The sequence below is a fragment of the Typopeltis vanoorti genome, chromosome 17 (genome assembly GCF_054136105.1).
Source record: "Typopeltis vanoorti isolate ZY-2024b chromosome 17, IOZ_Tvanoo_1.0, whole genome shotgun sequence".
Taxonomy (NCBI): Eukaryota; Metazoa; Arthropoda; class Arachnida; order Uropygi; family Thelyphonidae; genus Typopeltis; species Typopeltis vanoorti.
The window spans coordinates 32,997,631-33,024,712 of NC_143565.1; the positions used below are offsets into that span (position 1 = coordinate 32,997,631).

Sequence of the window (27,082 nt, forward strand, 5' to 3'; positions counted from 1 at the left end):
TCAAATTCAGAGCCATTTGGCACAGGCACTCTTCTGAACTACACTCCTAAACACTATATCTCCCCATCAACTAACCTTTTCCTCTTATTCACCTCATCAACTTCAAATCTATTCCCATTTCCTGCAATTTATGTAACATAATTCCATACAGGACTTTGTGAAATCCCATTGCAAAGGTGAGTAATATCACCATGCAGCCATTATCTTTATCCATCTCAGCTGTCACTTATTATTATTATTATTATTAACATCTGAACTTCCATAGAGGCAGACTCATCGTGGCAGGTACACACAATTGCACACAATTCTCATCCAACCTTGCTTTAAGCTGATTCAATATGTCTACATTCACAACACACTCAGGTAATGCATTCCACAAACCAACCACTCTCCATGAAAAGAACCTGCTCCACACTCCTGTACTCATATCCTCCTTATGCAGTTTCCAGCGATGGCCTCTTGTTCCATCCCACTCTCCCATTCTATGAAAAATCTCTTCCATGACAACCTGATAACAACCCCTAACCAGCTTATATGTCTCAATCATATCCCCTCTTCCTCCTGTTCATTAGGCTTAGCAACTTACTTTCTCCAAATCTGTCCTCGTACTCCACATTCCAAAGACCACTGACCACCTTTGTGAATCTTCTCTGGACCATTTCCAGCATATCCTCATCAAGATGAAAACCTGGTGACCAAATCTGTGTACAATAAACCATATGAGGCCTGAACAAGGCCTTATAGTGTTATCATAACCTCTTTATTTCTGCATGTCAGGGTCCTCTGCATCATTGCCATTATCCGATATAACATCTTCACAACTTGTACAATGTGGCCCCTGAATTTCAGGTCTCCTTGTCCACCATCACTCCTAGAATTCTCATCTCCTCTTGTATGCTTTGCATCCCATCGTTGCTTACCAAATCTCAAAACCTTACACTCTGCAGCATTGAACATGATAGTCCCACTTGCCCACCCATTCTGGAGTGTCTTATGATATTTCAATTTCTATACAATTAACACTTGTTTAAAAAAATAAAATAAAATTTCTTAAAACACCAATATATTTCATCCATTATTTCATGATTATCATGAGGGAGAAATTAGAAGATCAGTTAGCCATATTCAAAACATGAATCTCAAGATATGAGTTATGTAACATATGCTTAGCAGCTCATGTCTTGGTAACAACTGAGTTGATAGGAGAATGCACTATTAGAGTTCAATGAAACAAATTGGATAATTTCTGTAACTGAAAATTAAATATACCTCACCAATATTTAGAAAAAGATATATGAACAGTTAATGGCAATCACTTCACAAAAATTTGAAATTGGCATACAATCAGAGTGGTCAAGGTTGAGATGGTTGTTGTACGGTTACACATGTTTCAAGGAAAAGACAATCAAATTTAAATCTGTTGAAATGAAGAATCTTGGTTTGGTTTCAAAGATATCTGTATTTAGTGTTAATGGCATGGAAAAAAAGTCAGAATTGTCAAATTTTAAAAATTTAACGTAGTGCTGATTGTTCTTGGATTCTAATCTTAGCAGAACAATAACAAAGTCAGCATGAACAGTGCACTTGATAGAAACCTGGCTGGGTGAGAGGTGGTAATTTGTCCGTGGTAAATTGTAGTAAAGAAGATACTTCTAAGCCAGTTTATAGAAAATGTGTAGATTGCACTTATGAATAATCCATGCTATTTGTTAATCCATGCTATTTGAGATGTTTCTTTGGACAAACTACCTTACACTTTGCAAAGTGTAAGGCTTTGATGCTAAGATTAGAATCAAAGCCCATCACGACTTCATTACATTTTTAGAATTTGACAAGTCTAGCCTTACTTTAGAAGAAGGATAAGATAGTGCCATTGTATAGGAGTTGTAACAGGCTGAAGTGTTGAACTATAGGCCAGTTTGTATTTCATCAGTAGCTGCTAAGATCTTGGAGAAATTAGTGATAGATCATTTACAAAGTTGGGCAGATGAGGGTAATGCTATCTGTGAGAGGCAGCATGGAGTTGTTAAGGAGTACTCTTGTTTTAGTAATATGATGCCTTTTATAATAAATTGACAAGAGCACTTAATAAAGGGAAAGAAATATTCTGCCATTTTTTTGGATTTTACAAAGGCATTTGACAAGGTACCAAGAAGCTGATATTTAAGTTTCAGCACATAGGTTTAGATGTCAGGTTGGTGAACTGGATTCAACTTTGACTGTCTAATATCAGAGAGTTGTGTATAGGGGAGCAGGATCAAGGAGGCAGAAGGTTACAAGTGGGACCCACAGGGCTCAGTACTGGGACCTGTATTGTTTAACCTTTATATCAATGACATTGTCAGTGGATTGCAAGGGGATATTCAGTTGTTTGCAGATGATGTGAAGCTAAGAAGGGTTATTAGTAATAGTACAGATGTGGTAGTCTTGAAAGAGGATTTGAATAAACTGGATAGATCAGCAAATGAATGGGTGTGTCAGTTTAAAGCAGCTAAAGGTAAAGTCTTGAAGTTTGGGATGCATTGATGGGAGGCCATACTCTGTTGGAGAACTGTACTAGAGGAAGTGTGGAATTTGAGGGTGAAATTCAGGGAACATATTACAAAGGTGGTGAATGTAACCCAGAGGATTGCTGCAATACTGAGAAGGACACTGACCTGCAGAGATAAATGAGTTGTCATTCCATTGTATAAAGCCCTCATCAGACCATGGAAGGTCTGATGAGGGCTTTATACCAAAATATACTATTAGACCAAATATGGTCCCCAGGATTTGAAAAGGGGAATTAACCATGGAAGTGCAGAGGCAGATAACAAAGATGGTATCATTACTGTACAATGTTAGTTATGAAGATAGGCTGAGGGAATGTAGACTGCAAAGTTTGGTAGATAGTAGAAGGAGAGGGGATATGATAGGGACAACTGTTGAGTGGTAGTTACAGGGTTGGCAGTGCTGAGTTCTTTCATTTGGTTTAACAGGGGAGAAGGAGTGAGGACAGGAACATCCCTGGAAGTTATGAAAGAAGTTGTGAGCAACAGGGTGAGGATTGGTTTCTTTGTATGGAGGGTGGTTGAATGTGGTGGGAGCACAAACAGTCAATGAGTTCAAGGAGTGGTGTGATAGACTTTATGTTTTCTAGGGTGGGTCTCCCACGCCGAGTCTTGTGATGCCATGGAGGCCTGAATCATAATAATAATAATAATAATTGACACTAGATACAGAGTCTTCTCGTCAACCAAGATATTTCATTCCAACAGATTCAAATTTGATTCAAATTTGATCATCTTTTCCTTGAAACATCGTTCTGATCTTAACTTCTCTGATTGTATACCAATTTCAAATTTCTGTGAAGTGATTGCCATTAACTGTTAATTTTTTTTAAATATTGATTAAGTTATATTTAATTATTAGTTACCGAAATTATTAACTTGTTCCTTTTTTGAACACTAATAGCACATTCTCCTTTCAACTCAGCTGTGACAGAAGACGAGCTAGTAAGCACATGCCAGTGTGGTTGACTGAGTGGTTAGTGTATCTGCTCTCCAACCAACAGTTCATGGGTTTGAATCCTGCCATGGGCATAGAAATTTGTGAATGTCTTTAGGGTGGGAGATGAATTGCAACTGGTGTGAGACTACCTTCTTGCTTATTGGAGGCCTGTAGTTGCTTTAAAATGTTCAATATTTTGTGTCTAGAGAAGGGTTTCTGGATTAGGTAAAAAAATTAATAAAGTACCAAAATAAAGTTTAAAATCAATAAAAAAAAACATCCTTAATCCATCCACGGATATGAATGCACTATATGTTCATAAATAAACCTTCCATGGTTGGGAGCCACATTAAAAAAAAATGCTATGTGACTCATACTACAACTTACCATGTTCCTTTATCCTCCAGCTACATGACACTACTATGAACAGCACCAGTTACTGCCCATCACCACCACCAGAATATATTGTCTGTAAATTGTGTATGTTCTCATGGCTGATTTTCCCGTATGCTTGGTGACAAACCTGAATTTCTAGGAGAAAGAACCTGCTAACCTCTGTATGAGATAAGCTAACTCACCTTCAGTTGAAAAGCCCATATGACGACTCCTCTTGTTATGATGAGAATGAAACAAATTTCTTTCGTATTGAAGGACACAATATAGTGTATTCGGTATTGAGACCAGCTAATATTTCTCTAATATGTGTGTGTCTGAGAAAATCAAGTGTAACATAGAATTCCATTATTTTGAAATCAAAGAAGATAATTTGTCCAGAACACTAATGTCAGAGTGAGAGTAGGAAGGATGTGCCATTGCAAGAGCAAAAGACCATGAATAATGGAACGAAAGTGAAAAAAAAAGCACAGATGAAGAAACGCAAACAAGTGACACTGTGGAAGTGAAGGAAAGTTGGAATAAGGAAACAAAAGAAATGAATGACTGACTGAGAAAGAGCAACACCACAGGAGTGACAGATAGTGGAATTGCCAGAATGTGAGATTTGAAGAATGAGTTGATCAGAATGAGAAATGAGATGAAGAATATGCACAGGGAAAAGTTTGGTGGATAAGAATGAAAGAGTGCAAAAGGATAGTAAGAAGGAAAGAAAAAGAAGTGATGAATAATATAACTCAAGAATAGTGATGTATGAAGATTCAATTATTACAGGTATGGTAAATGAGAAGGTTCACAAGGCCTCTTTTCCAGAAAAGAAGACAAGCAGAATAATTGATGCTTTGGATATGAAAAGAAAATGCAGAAGAGAGAGTTAGTGGTAGTTGTGGAGAAAATGATTGGTTAGACATAAGTAGAATATAAGCATTGATGTTGAAAGTTTTTCCCACTTGGGTAGACTATAAATTAAAGATGTCAAGAAATTATATTCTTGATTTAATTCTTTATCCAAGTGTAAGCAAAGTTTGTGTCTGAAATATCCTCATGACTGGGCTAGTTGTATATAGAGGCTAATGACTTCACATCAATTGCCTTAGTATCTCATAATGCAAAGCACATGCCCTTTTGGACATATATAATACTATGCATTATGAGAAGCGCTCCTACCCTTTCCATAATGTTCAGAATTTGTGTAGGGCTTTCTTTAAGATGATTTTTACTTTAAGTTTTTTATGGGTTGTTGGAGCAGTAGTGAAAGTATAAATCTCTTAAGAATGTTAATTATATCTTTGCTCAGTACCTAGTTTGTCTTACTATGATCATATTATACAAACTGCCAAAGAATCAGGTTTCTTGATTAGACTCTTGTGACGACCACAGATTCTTGCTCTATAAACATGTTATATTGCTATAATAAATTTAGTTTAATCCTTTATCCAAATGTGAGCAAACAAAGTTTGCCCCTGAAAGTATCTTCAGGACTGGGGTAGTACAACACTGGGAAACTCGTTGCAAAGGTGGAGCAAGCTAACATCACTCCTATCTCAGTATCTCCCATAATGCAAAACACATCTCCTTGCAGATATGTCTAATGTTATGCATTAAGGGAAGGGCCACTACCCAGACTAGTTTCGACCTTTATTGAGGTCTCTTCAGTGGGAGCCAGGCCCAAGTAGAGATACCAGGCAGAAGCATTAGCAAGGTCATCTCTACCTATAGGAGTTGCCAATGTTATATTGCTGCCTGCAAAGTCACAGGTATCTATCCCTCTGGCTATTGTAATGAGCTAATTTTTTGTATGTTTCTTGTATTAGGTACACAAGAAGTGCACCACTTGCACCATTATACATCATTTGGGCTTTTATTACTTGAAATGTTAGGAGAAATTGCTATTATAAAAACATTACAGCATTTCATAAGAGGATCACTTATTGTATTATTTGCATAATCACATGGACTTGACAGACTATTTATAACGTAGACAGGTATACAGACTACAAATTTTCTCTGAATTAACTTCAATCAATAAGTAGCCTTACTGTTTTTAATCTTCTACATAGAATATGACTAACAACTTTGCCAGACTTATTGTCTGAGCAGATAGTGTGTCTGCTCTCCAACACAAAGGCTGTAGGTTGAATCCCACCATTTTCATAGTTGTCTGGGAAACTATTTAGATGATAGATGAATTTCATTGCCTGGTGTAAGAATACCACTCTGCTTGTTAAAGTCGGCAAGAAAAAGTTCGATGTTTTGTCTCTAGAATAGGATTCCTAGATTATCTAACCCATAGCTTACCCATGGTACTGATGTACTAGTTTTCTATACCTTTCATAAGTGAAAGATATAGCATAATATATACATATATATTAAATTAGCAATGAAATAAGTTAATTTTATTTTTCATTTTTTTTCCTAGCGTGGAACGCTTGAGTGGTATAATAGTGTTATTTCAAGCACTTATCCTGAGAATAAGGTATGTAAGTGGTTCAGAAATATTTTATCTTAAGATATTGCTTTATATTTTTGCAATTTCTTTGTGTGTTTATGTGTTTATATACAATGTGTGTTTATGCTATTAAAATTGCTTGTTGTTGAATGAAAAGAAATTGAAGTATGCCTTATTGTTATAATCTTTATTATTATAACTTGTCCTTTCTACCTAGTGTCAGAGGATACATAGAGGAAGATATCTATTGTTATCATCATTATCATATATAATCTCCATGACTTACCATTTGGAGATCCAGTCTAACTTTGTGAAGATTTCTTAGTTCTTCACCAAGAAGTTGATGGATATATTCATGTTTCTCTTATGGAGATACATTCCAGTTTCTATTTTATTTTCTCCTCTCTGCACAGTTCCATAAATGCTCTCACGTCATTGTAAGAAAACAGTCTCAGTGAAGCAGACAATCCTATTATATAAACTATCTGATCAAAAAGTATCCGGACACCGCTCTGTAATTTGTAAACTGATGTCTAGACGTCATGACGACCTCACTTACCAGTATAAAAGGAGGCAAGGAGCTGTGTGTGTTGTTCAGTGATAAGCAGAATGGGTAGGTCTAGGGAGCTCAGTGACTTTGAACGTGGACTAGTTATTGGTTGCCACATCAGTAAGAAATCTGTCCTAGACATTTCAACCCTCCTCAAGTTGGTGACGTAATTGTGAAGTGGAAGCATGAAAACACAACCACAACAAAACCATGGTTGGGTAGGCTGTGTTTAATGACAGACAGGGACCGTCGAGCATCGAAGAAGGTGGTTCGTGGAAATTGCCAGACATAGAGTGAAACAATCACCCAGGAGTCTGCAGTGCTACTAACTGTTCAGTCAGCACCATGACTGTGCATCGAGAGTTAAGAGGAATGCCGTTCCATGGTTGAGCAGCTGCCCATTAACCAAACATTTCTCCTGTGAACGCTAAGCACCACCTTCAGTGGTGTAAAGAGCGACGCCACTGGATAGTGGACAACTGGAAGCATGTGATTTGGAGTGATGAATCACACTTTACCAGGTGGCAATCCGAAGGGAGGATCTGGGTGTCACAATTGCATGGAGAACGATTCCTGCAAGTGTGTAGTGCCAACAGTGAAATTTCGAAGAGGCAGCATTACAGTGTGGGGGTGTTTTTCATGGAATGGACTTGGCCCTCTCATAACACTACACAGAAATCTAAATGCAGAAGGGTACAAGGACATTTTGGCCCATTGCATACTGTCTATGGTAGAAGATCAATTTGGTGATGACTGTTGTCTGTATCAGCATGACAATGCTACCTAAGCAAGGTCTGTGCGGAATGGTTTATGAATTAGAACACCGACTTCGCTCCTGTCCCCAATGACCCACATCACAAACTGCTCTGGCTACACTCTTCAGAAAGCATGGGCTGCCATTCCTCCAGAGATGTTCCAACACCTGGTAAAATGTCTCCCCGGCAGAGTTAAAGCTTTCATAGAAGCAAACGGTGGACCCATCCCGTATTAATGTCCACTACTGGAAAGTGTGTCACAGGGAAAGTCTGATTACAGTTTCGAGTAGGTGTCCAGATACTTTTGATCAGATAGTGTGTATATAAAGCCTCTTTTCTGTTTGCAACAAACAAATTATACCAAAAACAAAACTGGATATGCAATCCAAATAAATATATAGAAAATGAACATTTTTATCTTTATTCATTATCTTCACCAAAAAGTCAAAATATTCTGGGTGTACACTTAACAGTTTCTGGCAGGTTACCTTTAAACTTTAAATCTCTTACTTCTTCCTGAAATCTCCTCTACATTTGCCTTCATCCTCATATACTTTGTGTTCTTTCCTCTTATAAAGTAATGAATTGCTGCTTCTGTGTTGATTAAAGTGCATCTTCCCACATTTCAACATATTCAACTTACATTCCTAGTTTACAGAAAGTAGGAATGTAAAATGTGAAACTACTCATAGATATCATTAACAGAATTGTGTGGAGTGAATAGTCTTATTACAGGCAGATCACTACCAGTAAAGCATCTCTCATTTTTGCTCTCTGCACTCATAGTACTCTCCAATGCATTCTACCATCTGTCCCATCTGTTAGTTCTGAGCATCTTTGTAGTGGATGGAAGGATGATGCGACATGCACTGGATGGAAATGACATGGATTTGATTTCATGTTTGATGTGTGGAACATTTCTTTAAAATAAAAGGGCTTTATTTTAACTGAAATTTAAGTTAGCTGGTCTCATATGGAGGTTTGCAAGTTGTCATCCTGCAAACAGACAAAGTGGTCTGAAAACATACAACAAAATTCAATCATGAGCATTGGGACATATACTGGGCTTGTGAGCAGCTTGAGTGGTAATCTAAGATATAGTGACCTGGATTCAGAAAAGACTGAATGTTGTTGTAGATTAAGAAAATATTGTGATGCTGGATTTAGCAGTCTGGAACAGAAGGCAGGAGAAAGTATGGGTTAGTAGGAAGTGCGATATTTTATTAGACTACAAGTTAACAAATGTGAAAACAGACTGAAAGAATGAAAGTTAGTATAAATAAAATTAACAGAACAAAAGCTAGTGAGATTGAGGGAGTGAAAGAATGCAGGAAAGAAGAAGCAGAAATAAGCACAAAGGGAGCAAAAATGAAGTATAAATGTGAAAATGGAAGTATGGTGCAGCATGAGGGCGCTAGTGGGTCAAGCGCTACGAACGTGTTTTGAAGAGCTCCTGATTCAGATAAGTTTTACTAGGAATAATTAAGTATATATGCGTAATTGTTTAAGTAAGAGTGGCTGTAAACGTTGTACGCTACCGATATTATTAGTGTGGAGTTTTTTTCTTGCTTAAACTAAATACGAAAACGTTAATATTAGACCTAGTAACCTGCAGAGAAAAAAAAAAAAAAATGGCGGCGGCATTGTCATTCCATGATTTTAATTTGGATTTCAGTCGGTTCGTTAAGTGTGAGGTCTGTTATATGTATTCCTTTGATTATATAAATGATTTGTGGATGTTTAGTGTGGATGGAAGAAGGGTGTGTGCGAAATGTGACCTGAACGAGGAATTGATGAATGCGAATATGAAGTTGATGACAGAAAGTGCTAGTACCGATTGTGTCGCGAGTGCACGTTTGAAAGAGAAGGATGGCGAGAAAGACAGGCGAAAAAATGTTAAAAAATCAGGAAAAAAGAAAAAGAGCGATTTGACAACTGTAACGGATGTTAAAAGGGACGAAAGTGAGGCAGAAAGAAACGAAATTGAGAAAACGAATGAAAGTAGAAATGGCGTGGTGCAGAAATCGCAAGTAAAAAAAATCGAAACAATGAATGATAACGAAAAAAGAATGACTGATGGCGAAAGTTGGATGCATGTTGGAACGAAAGTACTGAACCAAAGAAAGATGAATAACAGTAAAAGTGAGAAGAATGATAGCGAAAGTTGGACGCATGTTAGTCCGAAAGTACGGAAACAAAGAAAGATATGTGAGAGTGAAAGTGAGAAGAATGATAGTGAAAGTTGGACGTATGTTGGACCGAAAGTACGGAAACAAAGAAGGATGAATGAGAGGGAAAGTGAGAAGAGGGGGTCGAGAGTTAGAAAGTTAGAAATATTTAATGATAGAGTGAATGTGTCGCGAGGTTCAGAAGGTGAATTGGATTGGATGAAGCAAGAAATGAAATGGATGCGGAATGAAATTAAGAGAATTCAGGTCAAAACTATTAAAATAAATCATGATGGCATGAAAGAGTTAACAAAAGATGAGCGAGTGGCGTTGTATGGCGACTCCATTATTAAAGGTGTGCTAGAGGATAAAATGCACAAGGTATGTTTTCCAGGCGGTAAAATGAGTAGAGTGATTGAGGCATTGAATATGAGGCGGGAACGAGCAAAAGAGTTAATTGTATTAATTGGTACGAATGATTTGAGAGAGAACAAAGAGCATGTCAAAATGAATGTCAGGAGACTGCTTGGAAAGATAAAGGAGAATAGTGTGACAGGAAGGGTGGTCAGTGTGTTGCCTAGGTATGATTGTGGTGAAATGAGGCGGAGAGCAAGGATTATGAATGATATTCTGGCTGAAATGTGTGAGGAGATGGGAGTACAGTTTGTTAATGTGTGGAATGAGTTTGAGGGACGAAGTGAGCTGTATGGGAGCGATGGACTGCATTTGAGTGGTTATGGTGTGAGTCGCCTGGAGAGACTGCTGCTGGAAGGTAGAGAAGTGAATAGAGAGAATGAATCAGATCGAGAGGGGAGTGATGTGGAAGAGCAGGAGAGTAAGACAGGAGAGATTGAAGGAGTGGAAATGAATGTGGAAGTGAGTGGTATGAGTATAGAAAATGAGAGAATGGGTGTGCAAGAGGAGCAGGGAAACGGGGAGGCTCAGGGCAGACAGGGATACACAGCGTGAGAAAGGTGGATGCTCCAAGAGGAGGTGAGAGAATGTGTAGGCAGGAAAGTAATGGGATGATCAGGGATCAAAAGGAAACAGATGGAATTGCAAAGGGTTCTAAAATGAAGAAGCAGAAAGGGAAATGGCCCCAGTCCAGCATGGAGAGATCACATCGAGTGAGTGGTATCAGTGGAACTAGCTGTAGATCCAGAAATGAGTTGTTGTGTTTGTATACCAATGCTAGAAGTATAAGGAACAAGGTGGATGAAATGGTTGCACTAATTGCGTCTGTGCACCCAGAGATTGTCGGAATAAGTGAGACATGGTTAGATGAGGATGACATCCTGACAGGAATAGAGATGGAAAGGTATGATGTGTTTCGTGAGGATAGAAGGGGTTAAAAGGGAGGGGGAGTGCTATTGATGATAGAGAAAGAGTTATGTCCATACAAGGTAGAGATGCAAGAGGGAAATGGGGCCAGTGGTTTTGAGGCAGTATGGTGTGAGATAGAGGTGAATAGAATCAAATACTTGGTGGGATGTTGTTATAGACCTGGTAATGTGGATGGTGGTGATAGTGAAATGTATAGTCAAATAAGCCAAGCAAATAAGAAAAGGGTGATCATTATGGGTGATTTTAATTATGGCAATATAGACTGGAATGAAGAGATAGCAACTGGAAGTAAAGAAAATGAGTTTCTTGAGTTTTTGAGGGATAACTACCTCAGACAGTATGTAACAGAGGGCACAAGAGGATTAAGGGTCTTGGATTTGGTCATCTCATCGGAGGATGTAATTATCAATGAGGTATCAAATCATCCACCAATTGGTGAAAGTGACCATGAGGTGATTACTTGGGTGGTTGCCAGCAGTGCAAGGACCCCTGTGAAAAAAGGGTATATGTGGAACTACAAGGGGGGTGATTATGAAGAGCTCAGGAGACAGCTTGCAGGTGTAGCATGGAATGAGGAGTTAGCTGGAAAAGAGATCAATGCAGCTTGGGGGATTTTCAAAAAATATTTAGTGGATGCAATGTCTAAATGTATACTACGGGTGAGAAGGTTAAATAAGTTAGGTGTGAGATGGATGAATAAAGAGATTAAGCATGCAATACAGAGAAAAAGGGCATTGTGGAGGCAGCTTAAGAGAAGTGGAAGTAACCAATTTCATGAGTTCTACAAAGACCAGGCAAGGAGAGTGACTTGGTTGGTGAGAGTAGCTAAAGAGAGGTATGAACAGCAGTTAGCTAATGAAGCTAAAAAGAATCCTAGGGAGTTCTTTCGATATGTAGCCAGCAAAAGAAAGAATGATTATGGAAGGATGACATTGATTGGAGGAAATGGTATAAAGACAGCTGTTGCAGAATGTGTGGTGGAGATACTTAATGAGCAGTTCATAAAGATCTTTCAATCTTGTGAATGTGACTTCATGGAGAGATTAAGAGCAGTTGATGATGGGGAGGAGAGACTGAGCATGTAAGTGAGCAAGAGGTGTTTGGGGAGTTGAGTAAACTAGATGTAAATAAGGCTGTGGGACTTGATAATATATCACCGCGTATTCTGAAGGAATGTGCCAGAGAGTTGACACCTCCATTGACATATTTTTTTAATACGAGTCTTGCACTTGGTCAAGTCCCTAAAGAGTGGAAGGAGGGCATGATTGTGCCACTTCATAAAGGTGGTGATCGAACTCAAGCATCAAACTATAGGCCTATCTGTGTGTCAGGTGTTGTGGTTAAGTTGTTGGAGAAGCTTGTGAGAACTAGGATCCAGAGTTGGGTTGACAACAATGGTATAATCTTTGATGGACAGCATGGATTTGCTAAAGGGAGGTCGTGTTTTAGTAATCTACTTACTTATTACAATAAAGTGACTGCTTCCTTGGACAGAGGAGAAGGATACACAGTAATATACTTGGATTTTGCAAAAGCTTTTGATAGAGTACCTCATGATAAGTTTACAGTCAAACTAGAGCACATGGGGTTGGATATGAGATTAGTGCATTGGATTGGAGACCGGCTATCTGATAGGTATCAACAAGTTATGTATGGGCTGCAATATCCAGGAAAAGGAAAGTCACTAGTGGAGTGCCTCAGGGATCTGTTTTAGGGCCATTACTATTTAACTTGTATATTAATGATATTGGCGAAGATTTGAATGGAGATATTCAGTTGTTTGCAGATGATGCAAAGTTGGGACGAACCATAAAGAGTAGTGAAGATGTTGTGGCCTTGCAAGAAGACGTGAATAAATTGAGTGATTGGGCAAGCAAATGGGGATGTGAGTTCAATGTTGCAAAATGTAAGGTTTTAAAATTTGGAAAACAAAGATGGGATGCAGAATTTATGCTTGGTGAGAATATATTGTTGGAAGTAGAGGAAATAAGAGATCTGGGAGTGATAGTGGATAAGGATCTAAAATTTAGGGGACACATTGCCAAAATTGTGAAGGCAACACAAAGACTTCTGGGAATGATGAGGAGGACACTGACGTGTAGAAGTAGGGAGATTCTTGTTCCATTGTATAAGGCTTTGATTAGGCCACACATGAACTATTGTGCCCAGATTTGGTCACCTGGTTTTCAGAAGGATGAAGAGATGTTGGAAAGGGTCCAAAGGCGACTGACTAAGGTAGTTTCTAGCCCTCTGGAATGTCGAGTATGAGGAAAGATTGAAAAGGTGTAATTTGCAGAGTCTAGTGGAGAGAAGGAAGAGGGGAGATATGATAGAGACCTACAAGTTGGTAAGGGGTTGTTATAGGATCAATGGTGGAGAAGTTCTACAGAGAATAGTGGGAGATCAGGGGAGAACCAGAGGTCATCCCTGGAAACTGTATAAAGAGGGTGTGAGTAGGGGAGTGAGAGGCAGGTTTTTTTCGTGCAGAGTTGTGAATGATTGGAATGCCTTGCCTGAGAGTGTGGTGTCTGCAAGGAGTTTGAATGTGTTTAAGACCCGGTATGATGAGATGTGTGTGAGATAAAAGGACCTCCTAGATGAGTCTTTGACTCCATGAGGTCTTGTTTAATAATAATAATAATAATAATAATAATAATAATGAGAGGTAGCAAGACTGCACAAGTGGCAGAGTGAAATTGCCAGAATGCAAGATTCGAAGAAAGAGTTATTCAAAATGAAAAATGAAATGAGAAATGTGTGGAATGATATTAGACATTTAGTGAAAACAAATAAAAGTGTGCAAAATAATGGAGTTAAAATTAAAAAGGGTAAAAGAGGGGTGACGAGTGATTTGAGAATAGCAGTGTATAAAGATTTCATTGTTAGAGGATTGGTTAATGAGAGGGTTCATAAGGTCTGCAATCTGGAAGGGAGAATGTGCAAGATAGTTCATACTTTGGACCTGAGGAAAGTGAAAGATAACAGTATAATCAAACAGCTTGTCGATGTGTTGCCAAGGTACGACAATGATGATGAATTGAGACAGAGAGCCAGAATCATGAATGTTATGCTGGTAGGGCTGTGTGAGGAGAAGAAAGTGCAGTTTGTGGATGTATGGCATGTATTTGATGAAAGAATGAAATTATAGACATGATGGATTGCATTTGGATGGCTTCAGAGTGAGCAAAAAGGAGAAATTATTGTCAGATAGAAGTGCAGTATGTGTGATGAAAGCAAGAGATCTGAAGATGAAAGTGAGAGATGAAGAGCGAATGGGAATGCAAGAGGAACAGGGAAATTTGCGGGAGCTAGGGTGGGCAGGAGACATGGCATAGGAAAAGTGGCTATCGGGAGTAGTAGTGAATGTATGGGGATGATCAGCATGGAAATGGACAGCATAGTCAGGTGTGGTGGGAAAATGACCACCAACAATTGACTTGGATAGGACCGGTTATAGATGTAAAAGTGAACTGCTATTTACAAATGCCAGGAGTATCAGAAATAAGGGAGATGGAGTTTATTCACCTCAAAATCATTGAAGTAAGTGAATATAGTTGAATAAAGATGATATCCTAACGAGAATAGAAATGGAAGGGTATAGTCTTTTTTTACAAGTATAGAAAGGACAAGAAGGGAGGGGGGAGTGCTACTAATGATAGTAGGAGAATTATATCCACATGATAGAGCTAGACATGATAGAGAGAAGTAGTGGCAGTTGTTTTGAGGCAGTGTGGTGTGAGGTGGAAGTTGACAGTAAGAGATATTTAGTTGGATGTTGCTATAGGCCAGTGAATGTGGAAGGTGGTGACGAAAAATTAAAAAGGTAGTGAACAAGGAGATTCTAATTATGGGTATAGATTGGAATGAAAAGAGAGCATTTGAGAACAAGGAAAATTAATTTCTTGAATTCTTGAGAGACAACTATTCTTAGGCATTATATGGAGGAGGGCAGATGAGGATCAAGAGTTTTCAATCTGATCATTTCATCAGCGGGTGTAATTGTGAGTGTGGTTTCATACTTCCCTCCTGTTGATGAGAGAGATCATGAAGTGAACACATGAGTGTAGTTAGCCATATAAAGACTTCTGTGAGGAAAGGATATATGTGTGGAAGTATGAGACTGGTGATTATGACAAACTTAGGAGATAGGTTGGGGCTATAGCATAGAATGAGGAGTTGAGCAGTAAAGAAATAAATGTTGCTTAGGACTGTTGAAGAAATTCAGAACTGCATCAATGTGCGAATGTATTCCAGATATCAAAAGGCTGAATAAAGTAGGTGTAAAATGGATGAACGAGGGGATTAAAATGAAACCTGGAAGAAGATGGCACTTTGAAGGCAGCACAAGATGAATAATGATAAAAATCAGTTGCATGAAGAGTACAAAGAGCAGTCCAGGTGAGTGATTCAGTTAATAAGGAAAAAACCCTTGTAAGTTTTTTCAATATGTGGCCAATAGAAGGAAGAATGGCTATGGGAAGATGCTGTTAATGGATGAAAGTGGGAGATTGGTGACTACTGCGGAGGACATAGTTGAGGTATTCAATGAGCAGTTCATCAGGCTGTTTCATCCTTAGTGTCAAATCAGAAGCACACGTGTAGAGAATAAAATGAGGGAAGACTTAATGGCCAGTGAGCAAGAGGTATATGAGGTTCTAAAGTTCAGAAGTCACACATATTGCACAAGTTATGAAAACATTATATAAGGTTATGGCAATGATGCTGAAGAGTTTAACTTGTAAAAATAAAAAAGTTCTGGTTCCATTGTATAAGACAGTGATCAGGAGGCTTGTTGAGCTGAGCATACTTTTTAATTTTCAAGAGGTTTGAAAGATTCCTTAGTATTTTATTTAAGTAGTATTCTATCAATTTTTTTTCTCATATTCCTCTAATGTATGATATGGCTATGGCATTTTGTAACTTTTTTACCTTTCATGGCATTATTCTGGAAGATCATATGAACTGATTTTTTTATTGTATCCATTTTTTATAATGGTTTGGCTAATAATTTCATATTCCATTCCTTCTTCAGCACCTGCTCATCAGAGCAGATTATTATGGCTCTTTGTTTGAGGGTGCCAATGACCCCTAGTTTTTGTGTTGGATGGTGGTATGAATCTTTGTGTATGTATTGGCTGTGTGTATGTGTAGGATTACAGTAGACCATGAAAGGAAGACAATCCAAGGATTGTCAAGTGTATCTAGAAAAGGAAGAAAGTTATTATTTTCACTCTTGATGATAAATTGAATACATTAGTATTGTTTGTTCAGGTGGCTTTGGAATGAATTTAATGTTTGGTGGCCTTGACACCAAATGGCAAAATATCTTCAACATATTTTGAGCCAAACTTTGAGCTTTAGACTTGCTGCATCTAGAGCTGGTTGCTTGAAGTCTTCCATGTAAAAGTTAGCTACAGGTGGCGGGGAAGGGGAGGTGAACCTATGCCCACGCATTCCTTACATAGGTAGGAATTATTTTGCTACAAGAAATATCTAGAATAAAGTGAATGGGCCTAAAGGACCATGATATCAGACAGAAATTTGTTCTGTTTGAGAAAAATTATGTCATTGATTGTGACATTCATGAAAAGGACAGGTAGCACATCAAAGCTGACTGTCTTCATTGTTAAATGTGTGATGTTTTTCATTTTGTCTATGAAGTGTTGTGTAAGTTTTATGGAGAATGGCCTGTCATCCTTAAATGTAGCTGCTAGTTTCTTAGCTGAATGATAATGGAGGCTGTTGATTCCTTCAACTAAATTTTAGGTGGACACCTGCCACAGGATACACTGGAAAAGGCCACTCTATTACACTGCAGCAAATACAAATATGAGAGGCTGTTCCCTGATTCTGCCTCAGCTCTGAGAAACTTTCCAAATCTAAACAAATTTGGGTGCATGAAACTACCCCAAATTCGGAAAGCACTCATCTCAGATCTTCAGCCTAGCAGCCAAGACCACCAAATCTAGGCCCACTAGGGAGTGCCATTCAGGACTCTGGCCTGACTTTATTTGCCTTTAGTTGACATGGATACACTGCATGACAAAGTCATCTCATGCAGTGTATCCTTATCCACCCTGACCGCTCCCATTTATTGTCATCACTCATATTACACTCTATCATCACTCATATTAGTCCTCTCTCTCTCCAGACCTAAGTGTTACCCACAAACCTTTATCTAGTGCAAAGTCACTACCGATGTGCTGCATGGGGTTTGTTTTGAGGATATCATTATTTAACTTGTACTTTAATGATATTAGGATGGATTTAACTGGGGATATACAACTGTCTGCTGATGAAGCAGAACTAGAGATTATGGTGGGAATCAAACAGATGTTACAGGCCTTATAGGAGGACGTGAATATATTGTGTAATAAGTGGGCTAGAGAATAGAACTGTCAGGTCACTGTTACAAATTTTAACATTCTGAAATTTGGTAGACAAGAATGGGATGAAAGTATATACTTGATGGTGGTCAAGGTACTCCACACCATTATGGTTATGATGTGGAGGTCCTTAACATGCAGAAGAAAAGAGGTTATGGTTCCATTATATAAAACCTTAATTTTTGGCCTCATATTGGTTATTGTACACAGATTTGGTCCTATGTAGTTTTAATTGTGATGAGTATATATATTAGAAAGGGTCCAGAGACTACTTACCACTGATAAGTTGTCTTTGGAATGCGGGATATGACGACAGATTGAGAGAATGTAATTTGCAAAGCCTAGTAAATATGAAGAGGAGAGGGGATATGATCGAGACATTTAAGTTGGTAAGGGATTGTTACTGGGTTAATATGCAAGAAATATTTCTTAAAATGGGATAAGGTGTAGGGAAAGGGATCATTACTGGAAACTATACAAAAAAAAAGGGTGTTAGCAAATCTTACAAACTGTTTAAAGCACAGTTTAATAAGCTGAGATCCCATGGGATCAAAGACTCATCTAGGAGGTCTCTTTGTCTCTCTCTCTCTCTCTCTCTCTCTCTCTCTCTCTCTCTCACACACACACACACACACACACACACACACACACACACACAGTTCATCATACAGGGCCTAAAACATATTCAAATTCTCTGCAGACACCACTCACTCTCAGGCAAGGCATTTCAATCATTCACAACTCTACATGCAAAAACCTCCTTCTCACTCCCTTGTTCACACTCTCCTTATACCAGTTCTAGGAATGACCTCTTGTTCTTCCCTGATCTCCCACCATTTTATAAAAAACCTCTTCAATATTGATCCTATAACAACCTCTTACCAACTTCTATGTCTCTATCATTGTGGCCAGAAAATTTGGCATAAACATTTTCTGCATAGGAAAATTCGCAGTAAACATTTTTGCCGTAAGTCGTTTTTGCTATAAAAGTTTAAACTAACAATCTGGTGACCTTATCTACCAACTGGTTAGAGGAAGGTAATTTCTTTAAAATTAAGCTTTCTTACTGACAGTCAGCTTGTGTGCTTCCTTTGATAAATATTTCTATGCACTAACTTCATTATGTAAAACATTCCGTGAGCATTATTATCCTTTTCAACCCTAGAAATCTAAAGTTTATCAAGCAGTGGCAAACTTAAAATCATCAGCTACTAGTTCACAAATCTCTGTTTGGTCTTTGATTGCAGATATTTCATCAAATTTAGATAACAACACTTCATCTCTGATGTGATCTTTAGCAAATTTGTGGCATAATATTAGATGGAGGCAAAAGAAAGGCCAAGCATCACATATCCCAACTGAAAAGAAGTGGATATATAATTCTAAATAGTATAAATTTCTATAAAATGGTGAAGAGTTTTTATTATACGATAGTGGTGATTATGATGAAGAGAGAATTTCAATGTTTGGTACACAAGCTGGATTAGATGACTTTGAAAATAATAAGGATTTTTTTACTATGTAATTGGCTCTTTACCGAAAAATCTAGGGCATTACTGAAGTGTTATAAAACTAACGGGGCCTAAGTTTTATAACACTTCAGTAATGCTCAAGATTTTGGGGTAAAGAGCTAATGACATAGTAAAAAAAAATGGGCACTCCTAAACGAAAGTAGGCTATATTAGTCCTTAAAATAATAGTTTATTTTTAGAGGAGTAACATGGGAATTTTCCCAGAAACACCTATATATTATCAGTTATTCAGGCTACATATAGTAATAGGAAGCGTTAGCATTTCACATCGTTTTGCTTTCATCATCATCACAAACCATGGGCTGACTGCCCATTGGTGTCCAATGCCTCCTTCACTATCTTCTTCCACCTTTCTTTGTCCAGTGCACAGTGTCACAGTTTCTGTACACCCATTCCACACCAGTACTTTATGTCATCTATCCATTCTCTGTATGGTCTACTTCTTTTTACACCATCCATAATACCAAACATGAATGTCTTTATCTTCCAGTCCTCACTCATTCTATGGATCTGTCCAAATAATTGCAGCTTCCGTTTTATAATCTTCTGCATTAGATTCTCTTTTGGTTGTATCTTCCAATAGAGCTCTTCATTTGTGATTTTCTGTACCCATCCTATTCTTAGAATCTTCCTGTAACAAGTTCTTCCAAATGCCAAAATTCTTTTTCTTGATTCCTTATTTATTACTCATTTTCAGATCCATACAGTACACTTCTAAAGATGCATGTTTCCAGTATGCTTAGTTTTGTTTGCAGGCTGATCACTTTACTTTTCCAGATGTTATCCATGGCCATGGATTTGTTCTTCCCTTTGCAATCCTGATCTTTATTTCTTTTTTGCAGTCCAAATCATATGTCATTTTACTTCCCAAATATGTGAATTGTTCTACATTTTTTATATCAATTCCATCCACTTGTATCTTTTGTTTCATGTTCTTCTCACCAAATACCATTGTCTTTGTTTTTTCCAAGTTCATAACAAGGTCCAAATCTCTTCCCTTCATCATTTAACAGTTTCAGTGTTTATGGTAGTTCTCTTTTATCTTCTTCAGTAATAACCATGTCATCTGCAAACCTCAGCTTGTTAATTCTCATCCCATGCACATGGTTGTGAGGCCTGAACTCTAACAAAACAAGACATGAAAAAGTTGGAGGCATTTGAAATTTGGTGCTGGAGAAAGATGGTGAAAATTAGTTGGAAAGAAAAGACAAGTAATGAAGAAGTTCTGAATATAGTTCACGAAGAGCGGTCGTTAGTGAAACACATCAATAAGAGAAGAAAAAGCCTAATTGGACACCATTTGAGGCATGGGGGACTGATTACAGAAATAATGGAAATAATGGAGGGGACTGTAGAAGGAAAGAGGCCATGTGGCAGACCAAGAATTTCATATATAAATAACATAATGATGCTAACTGGCACTAAGAGTTATGAAGAGATAAAAAGGAAGTCACAATGGAAGACAGGATGTTGTGCTATATTTACCAATTTTTGGATTGATGCACCAACGAAGAAGAAGAAGAGCACTGATATTCCTCTTGCACTTTCCTTCATTTTATCCATTGCTCTTTCTAAATGTGCGATGAAAATCTTGGTGATATTGGGTCCCCCTGTCTAATTCCTCTGCTTGTTCTAAACCATTTCCCCAAATCATCATCTATTCTAACTGCTGCAACTGCTTTCTGATTAGACATCTTTTAATATAGAGCTATTAGTTTTCTATCAATTCTATAGGATTCTAGCACTGCTAATGTCACTTTCTGGTCGATACTGTCAAAAGCCTTCTGAAAATCAACAAAGTAAGTATATCTGTTTTTGTTTTTTCCTCCTAGATTTCTCTGCTATTAACTGCATTGTCAAAATCTGTTGAATTGTAGTTCTTTCATAAATCCTGCTTGATCATCTGCAAGGTATGTTTACAATTGTTTTCTCAGTCTTTCTGTCAATATCATCATCATCACTTTACCAAGGTGACTTGTCAAGGCAATTGTTCTATAATTTTTACATTTTAGCTTATTTCTTTTCTTGTATAATGTCACTAATATCAATTTCACCCACTACTCTGGCATTTTCCCTTCTTTCCATGTCTTATTACATAGTTGGTGTATTTCTGTAACCATACTTTCACCACTATATTTAATCATTTCTTCAGTGATGTTATCGTTACCAGGACTCTTGTTGTGTTTTAGCCATCCTATTGCTTTTTCTACCTCGCCTCTTAAAATGTCCATATCACACATATCATGTCCATATCAGTCAGTTTCCAAATGCTATCTAAATCTAGTTTTTCTTTATATAACTCACTACAGTATATTGTCCATTGCTGTACAGTTTTATCTTTATTCATCAACTTTGCCTTTTTCATCTTTAACTGTGGTATGTTTTGGTTGCCAACTTCTATTAATGGTTCTAATCATTTTGTACACCTCCCTAGTTTTATGCTTTCCATAGTACTGTTCTGTATTATTGTATTGGGCTTCTAACCATTTCATCTTATCCATTCCGACTGTTTTTTCACCTAATTATACTTTCTTCTATTTTGCTCCTCTATTTGTTTTGATGTATCTCTTCTTATCTTCAACATTTTTTTCTCCTGTACTAACTTCAGTGTTTCTTTTCTAATCCACTTCTTCTTCTTCTTCTTGATCTTCTCTTCTTCTGATACTGTTTTTTCTTCAACTGCATCTTCTATCACTTGCATTACTCCTTTCACTCTTAGATTCAAATTATTTTCTTTGTTCACACTTTTAAGTTTCTCCTCTAACACTGTTCTGTACTTTCTTCCTTTTCTGCTTCACTTATTCTTGCTGTATATCATTTCTGATGATGGGGTTTATATTTTCTTTTTAATTTCAACTTGATGTTTGCAATCACTAAACTATGATTCGAGTCTATATCCGCTCCTTGAAAAGTTCGACACTGTACTGATGTTATCCATCTTCTTTTAATCATAATCACATCAATCATGTTCTTGGTTTTCCCATCATTTGATCGCCACATCTGTTTTCTATACTCCATTTACTGGAATCTTGTGTTACAGATCATCATCTCGTGGTCCACAGCAAATTGTAACCTTTTTTTCATCTCGTTCATTTCTTTCTCCAAAACCATGTTTTGCCATAACTCTTTCCCAACCATTATTATCTATTCCGACTTTGGCTTTCAACCTCCTTCAATAATTAGTAAATCCTGCTTTGGTATTATTTCTATAGATCATTTAAAATAAGTCAATATCCTCATCTGTGCTGTCAGGTGTGGGTGCATATATCTCGACTATTAATATATTAAACGATTTTGCTTAAAATCTTGCTGCTATGATTTGTCCATTGACTGGTTTATAGCCTAACAGTGCCTCTCTAGCTCTTTTGCTAAGAAGGAAGCCAACTCCTGGTTCGTGCTTGGTGTCATGCCCTGACCATATGACTTCACATCCATTTATCTCTCCTGATGATGTTCATCATATCTCCGCCACATCACTGTACTTTTATCACACTGATATCTCTTCATTTCCTCACGAAGTAATTCTAGTTTTCCTGACATCCAAAGTGTCAATACATTCCATGTTCCTACTGATAATAGTTCTGTAAGGTCAGTTTCTGTTTCCTTTCAGTATCCCACTTTTCGATCCAACCCCAGTCACTAGATTGGCATCAGACCTTGTTGATCTAGGCGACATCTGAGCCAGCATGTTTTTCTAACATATTCACATCAACAACAACTATAACAGGTTGTTTATTTCATATGGCACAAAATCTTTATCGCAAAATTGTTGCCATTGGTTTGAAATTACATTGTCAAACAGATGCTGAATTCAAAACAAAAATTAAATGCTTCACAGCATTAGCATTTCTTCCAATGAGCAATGTTACTGCTGGATTTGTTGAAATGATGATCTGTAGCAAAAAGTTAAATATTTAAGCAGCATCTCTTTTAATTTACACAATTTTTAAATGATTTCATTATGTTATGTATCACTGACATTCACCTTAATAAAGATTTGCCTTTTTAATGATTTTATAATACTCTTTATCATCCATTGATTGTTTACAAGAATTAATGCAAAATGTGTTACGCCAAAAATGTTTATGCCAAATTTTCCTAGAACCCTCCATCATATCACTCCTCTTCCTCCTATCCACCATCTATATTTATGTTCACTGGGCATTCACAGATGCCGTATGGTCACTCCGATGCTCGGCAATGTACCACACCAGGCCTTGCCATGTAGTCCTGTTGTTTACTTTTATGGAGACTTCAACTCTGAAGATTAGTCTCTCCACACACCATCCATCCATCTCATTGATGGTCTACCCTTGCAGGAACTTTACCTTCCATTACTCTTCTGAGAAGTCCTCCTTCCATCCTTTCAATGTGTCCAAAATATTTTAACTTTCTTTTGTCAATATCCTTAAGGAGCCTTAAAATTCTACCTGATCTTTTATAACACCCATTCATATGTACGCCTTTCAGTATATGATATCCTCAACAGCCTTCTGTAGCACCACATCTCAAAAACAGCTATCCTTTTCCTATCTGACTTCTTTAGGTTCCAAGTCTCACATCCATAAGTTGCTGTTGGAAAAACAACTGCATCCAAAATCCTCAACTCTGTTCCCATGTAGATAGATTTTAGACAAATCTCTGAACTGTTGTTTTAGCCATTCCTAACCTAACCTTAATAATGGATCTCAGGTACTCAAACTTGCTGACTTCCTCATTTCTTTCTCCATTAAGATACACTTGTTTCTCAGGAGCTTCCCTGTTTGTATTTCCTTTGAAAACCAGAATTTTTGTCTTTCTAGGATTGAGTTGAAGTCCTCTGTTATTACTGATTTTGTTAACTTTGTCAAGAATTTGTTCTAGTTCTTCCATGTCATTACAGAGGAGTACTGTATCATCAGCATACCTAAGATTACTAATCAATCTACCTCTTATCCTAATTCCTGTCTTGAGCTTATCCAATGCCTCATGCATGATGTCCTCCATATATATACTAAACAAGTGAGTAGAAAGTAAACATCCTTGCCTAACTCCTTTTCCAACCTGAAGCCAATCAGTCAATCCAACACCTGTTCTTACCGTGGCTTCTTGCTCCCTGTACAAGTTGGCTATCAATCTGATAGTGTGTTGAGGAAAACCCATTCTTTTCATTACTTCCCACAGTTTCACTTGCTCAACATATCAAAAGCTTTAGAGTAGTTTAAGAAACACATTACCGGAGTGAGTCTGAATTCTTTATATTTTTCTGTGATCTGTCTAAGGCAAAGGATCTGATCTCTGGTGCCCTTACCTTTCCTAAAACCTGCTTGTTCCTTGGGCATCTCTCCTCAACTTTGGCCTCAATCCTATTTAGCATGATCTTCAATAAAATTTTACTTGCATTAAACTAATAGTTCTATAGTTCTTACAAGCTTTCATATTTTCTTTCTTATGTAGTGGTATGAAAACAGACTTCTTCCAGTCTCTAGGCCATGATCCTGTCTCCCATATCCTTGTAATCGATCTATGAAATGCTCTTATTCCTCCATCCCCTGTGGCCTTAATTAACTTTACTGAGATTTTATCTGCACCTGTTGCCTTATTGCTGTTAAGCTGTTAACTGCCCTTTCAACTTCATGCCTAAGTGGAGGAGGTTCCAAATCAAAATTTTCCTGGTGAGAGGGCTCCTTCACATTTTCTTTATCCACTCTATTGTACAGTTCCTCACAGTATTCTTTCCATCTGTTTTTGATTTCCAGTTCTTCTGTTAGGAATGCTCCATTCCTGTCTTTGATGACATTCGATTTAGGCTTAAACTTATGCTTTAAGCCACGAACTAAATAAAACATCTTTTATAATTGAGCCTCCTCATCTAGAACTCTATTTCTTCACATTTATTAGTGATATGATAGAGGGTTCTATCATGTCACTCCTCTTCCTACTATCCATTAGACTTTGTAAATTGCATCTTCTCAACCTATCCTCGTATTCAACATTCCAGAAATCAGAAAGTACTTTAGGCAATCACCTCAGGATCCTTTCCAATATCTCTTCGTCCTTTTGAAAAACCAAGTGACCAAATCTGTGCACAGTAGTCCATGTGTCTTAATCAATGGAACAAAAATCTCTTGCTTCCACAAGTAAGAGATTCTTGTTCCATTACACATAACAAGTAAGTCTGCATCATTCCCAAAACTTTTTGCATTGTCCTCACAATTTTGGCAATGTGTCCTCTAAATTTTCGATCCTTATCCACCATCACCCCAAGATCTTTTATTTCCTCCACCTCCAACTATATATCCTCACAAAGCATAAATTCTACATCCCATCTTTCTTTCCAAATTTTAAAACCTTACATTTGGAACATTGATCTGGTATCCCCACTCCCATTCACTCAATCTATTCAAGTCTTCTTGTGAGGCCAGACCATCTGCTTTACTCCTCATAATTCATCCCAACTTTCCATCAAATGCAGACAACTGAATATCCCCATTCAAATCTTCCCCAGTATCATACAGGTTAAACAGCAATCGCCCTAAAACAGAACCCTGAGGCACTCCACTAGTGATTTTCCTCTTCCAGGATACCGTTCCTCCATACACAACTTGTTGATACCTGTCAGACAGCCAGTCTCTAATCCAATGCACTAGTCTAATATCCAACCTCATCCACTCTAGTTTGACTATCAAGTTATCATTCAGTAATCTATCAAACCTTTGCAAAATTTAAGTATATTACTGTGTATCCATCTCCTTTGTCCAATGAAGTAAGTAGATTACTAAAACATGAGCTCCCTTTAGCAAATTCATGTGATCCATCAAAGATAACACCACTTGTCAACACAATTCTGGATCCTGGTTCTCACCAGCCTCTCCGACACTTTAACCACAACAATTGACACACAGATAAGCCTATAATTTGATTCTTGAGTTCTGTCACATGACTTAGGAAGCAGTACAATCTTGCCTTCCTTCCATTGGATCTGATCCAGTGAAAGACGCATATTAAACAAACATGTCAAGGCAAATGCCAACTCCCTGGAACATTCCTTCAAAATACATGATGATATATTATGAAGTCCCACAGCTTTATTAAATTGAAATTTTCTTAATTTCCATATACCTCTTGCTCAATTACTTTCAGTCTCTCCTCTTCATCATCAACTGCTGTCAAACTCTCCATGATGTCACAAGAATGAAAGATCTTTATGAACTGCTCATTAAGTATCTCAAGTATACTCTGCAGCAGTTGTTATTATACCATTTTCTCCAATCAATGTCATTCTTCCATAATTATTATTATTATTATTATATGACACCTCCAGGGAGTTCAGAGACTCATCAAGGGAGGGTACTTACTCTACAACTCCGCCTAACTCTACAACTCATTCCACCAACTACAACTAACCACAACTACATACCAGTGCCATCTACCGCCCACCACATCTACCACCACCACTAGTATTTCCACAGACAATCACAAACATCCACGCCCACAGCAGGATTCAAACCCGCAGCCTTGGCTGGAGAGTGGATATGCTAACCACTATGCCAATCAGGCTGGCTACATACTGAAAGAACTCCCTAGGATTCTTTTTGGCTTCATTAGCTAATTCCTGCTCATACTTCACTTTTGCTACCCTCACCAACCAGTCACCCTCCTTACTTGTTCCTTGTGATCCTCATGGAATTGATTATTACCACTCCTCTTATGTTGTCTCCATAATGCCTTTTTCCTCTGTATTGCATGCTTAATCTCTTCATCATTATTAATTCATTCATTTCACACCTACCCTATTTAACCTTCTAACCTTCTACTAGATAGTTCTTGAATATCATGCAAGCAATATTGATCTTCTCTCCAGCCAACTCCTCTTTCTGTGCTACACCTGCAAGCTGTCTCCTGAGCTTTTCTTAATCACCGTCCTTGTAGTTCCACATATACCCTTTCTTCACAAAGGTCCTCATACTGCTAGCAGTCAACCAGGTAATCACTTCATGATCACTCTCAAGTTTTGTGTGTAACTCCTGCAAGGTA

At 37.8% G+C, this 27,082-nt stretch overlaps 1 protein-coding gene across 1 annotated transcript in view; it reads left to right on the top strand.

Moving 5' to 3' along the window:
- LOC150097276 (BAI1-associated protein 3-like) overlaps positions 1–27,082 on the top strand; it is a 533,976-nt gene that overhangs the window by 228,057 nt on the left and 278,837 nt on the right. The window contains 1 exon segment of the mRNA XM_090407633.1: positions 6,302–6,358. Within this exon segment, the coding sequence (XP_090263759.1) occupies positions 6,302–6,358 (57 nt within the window).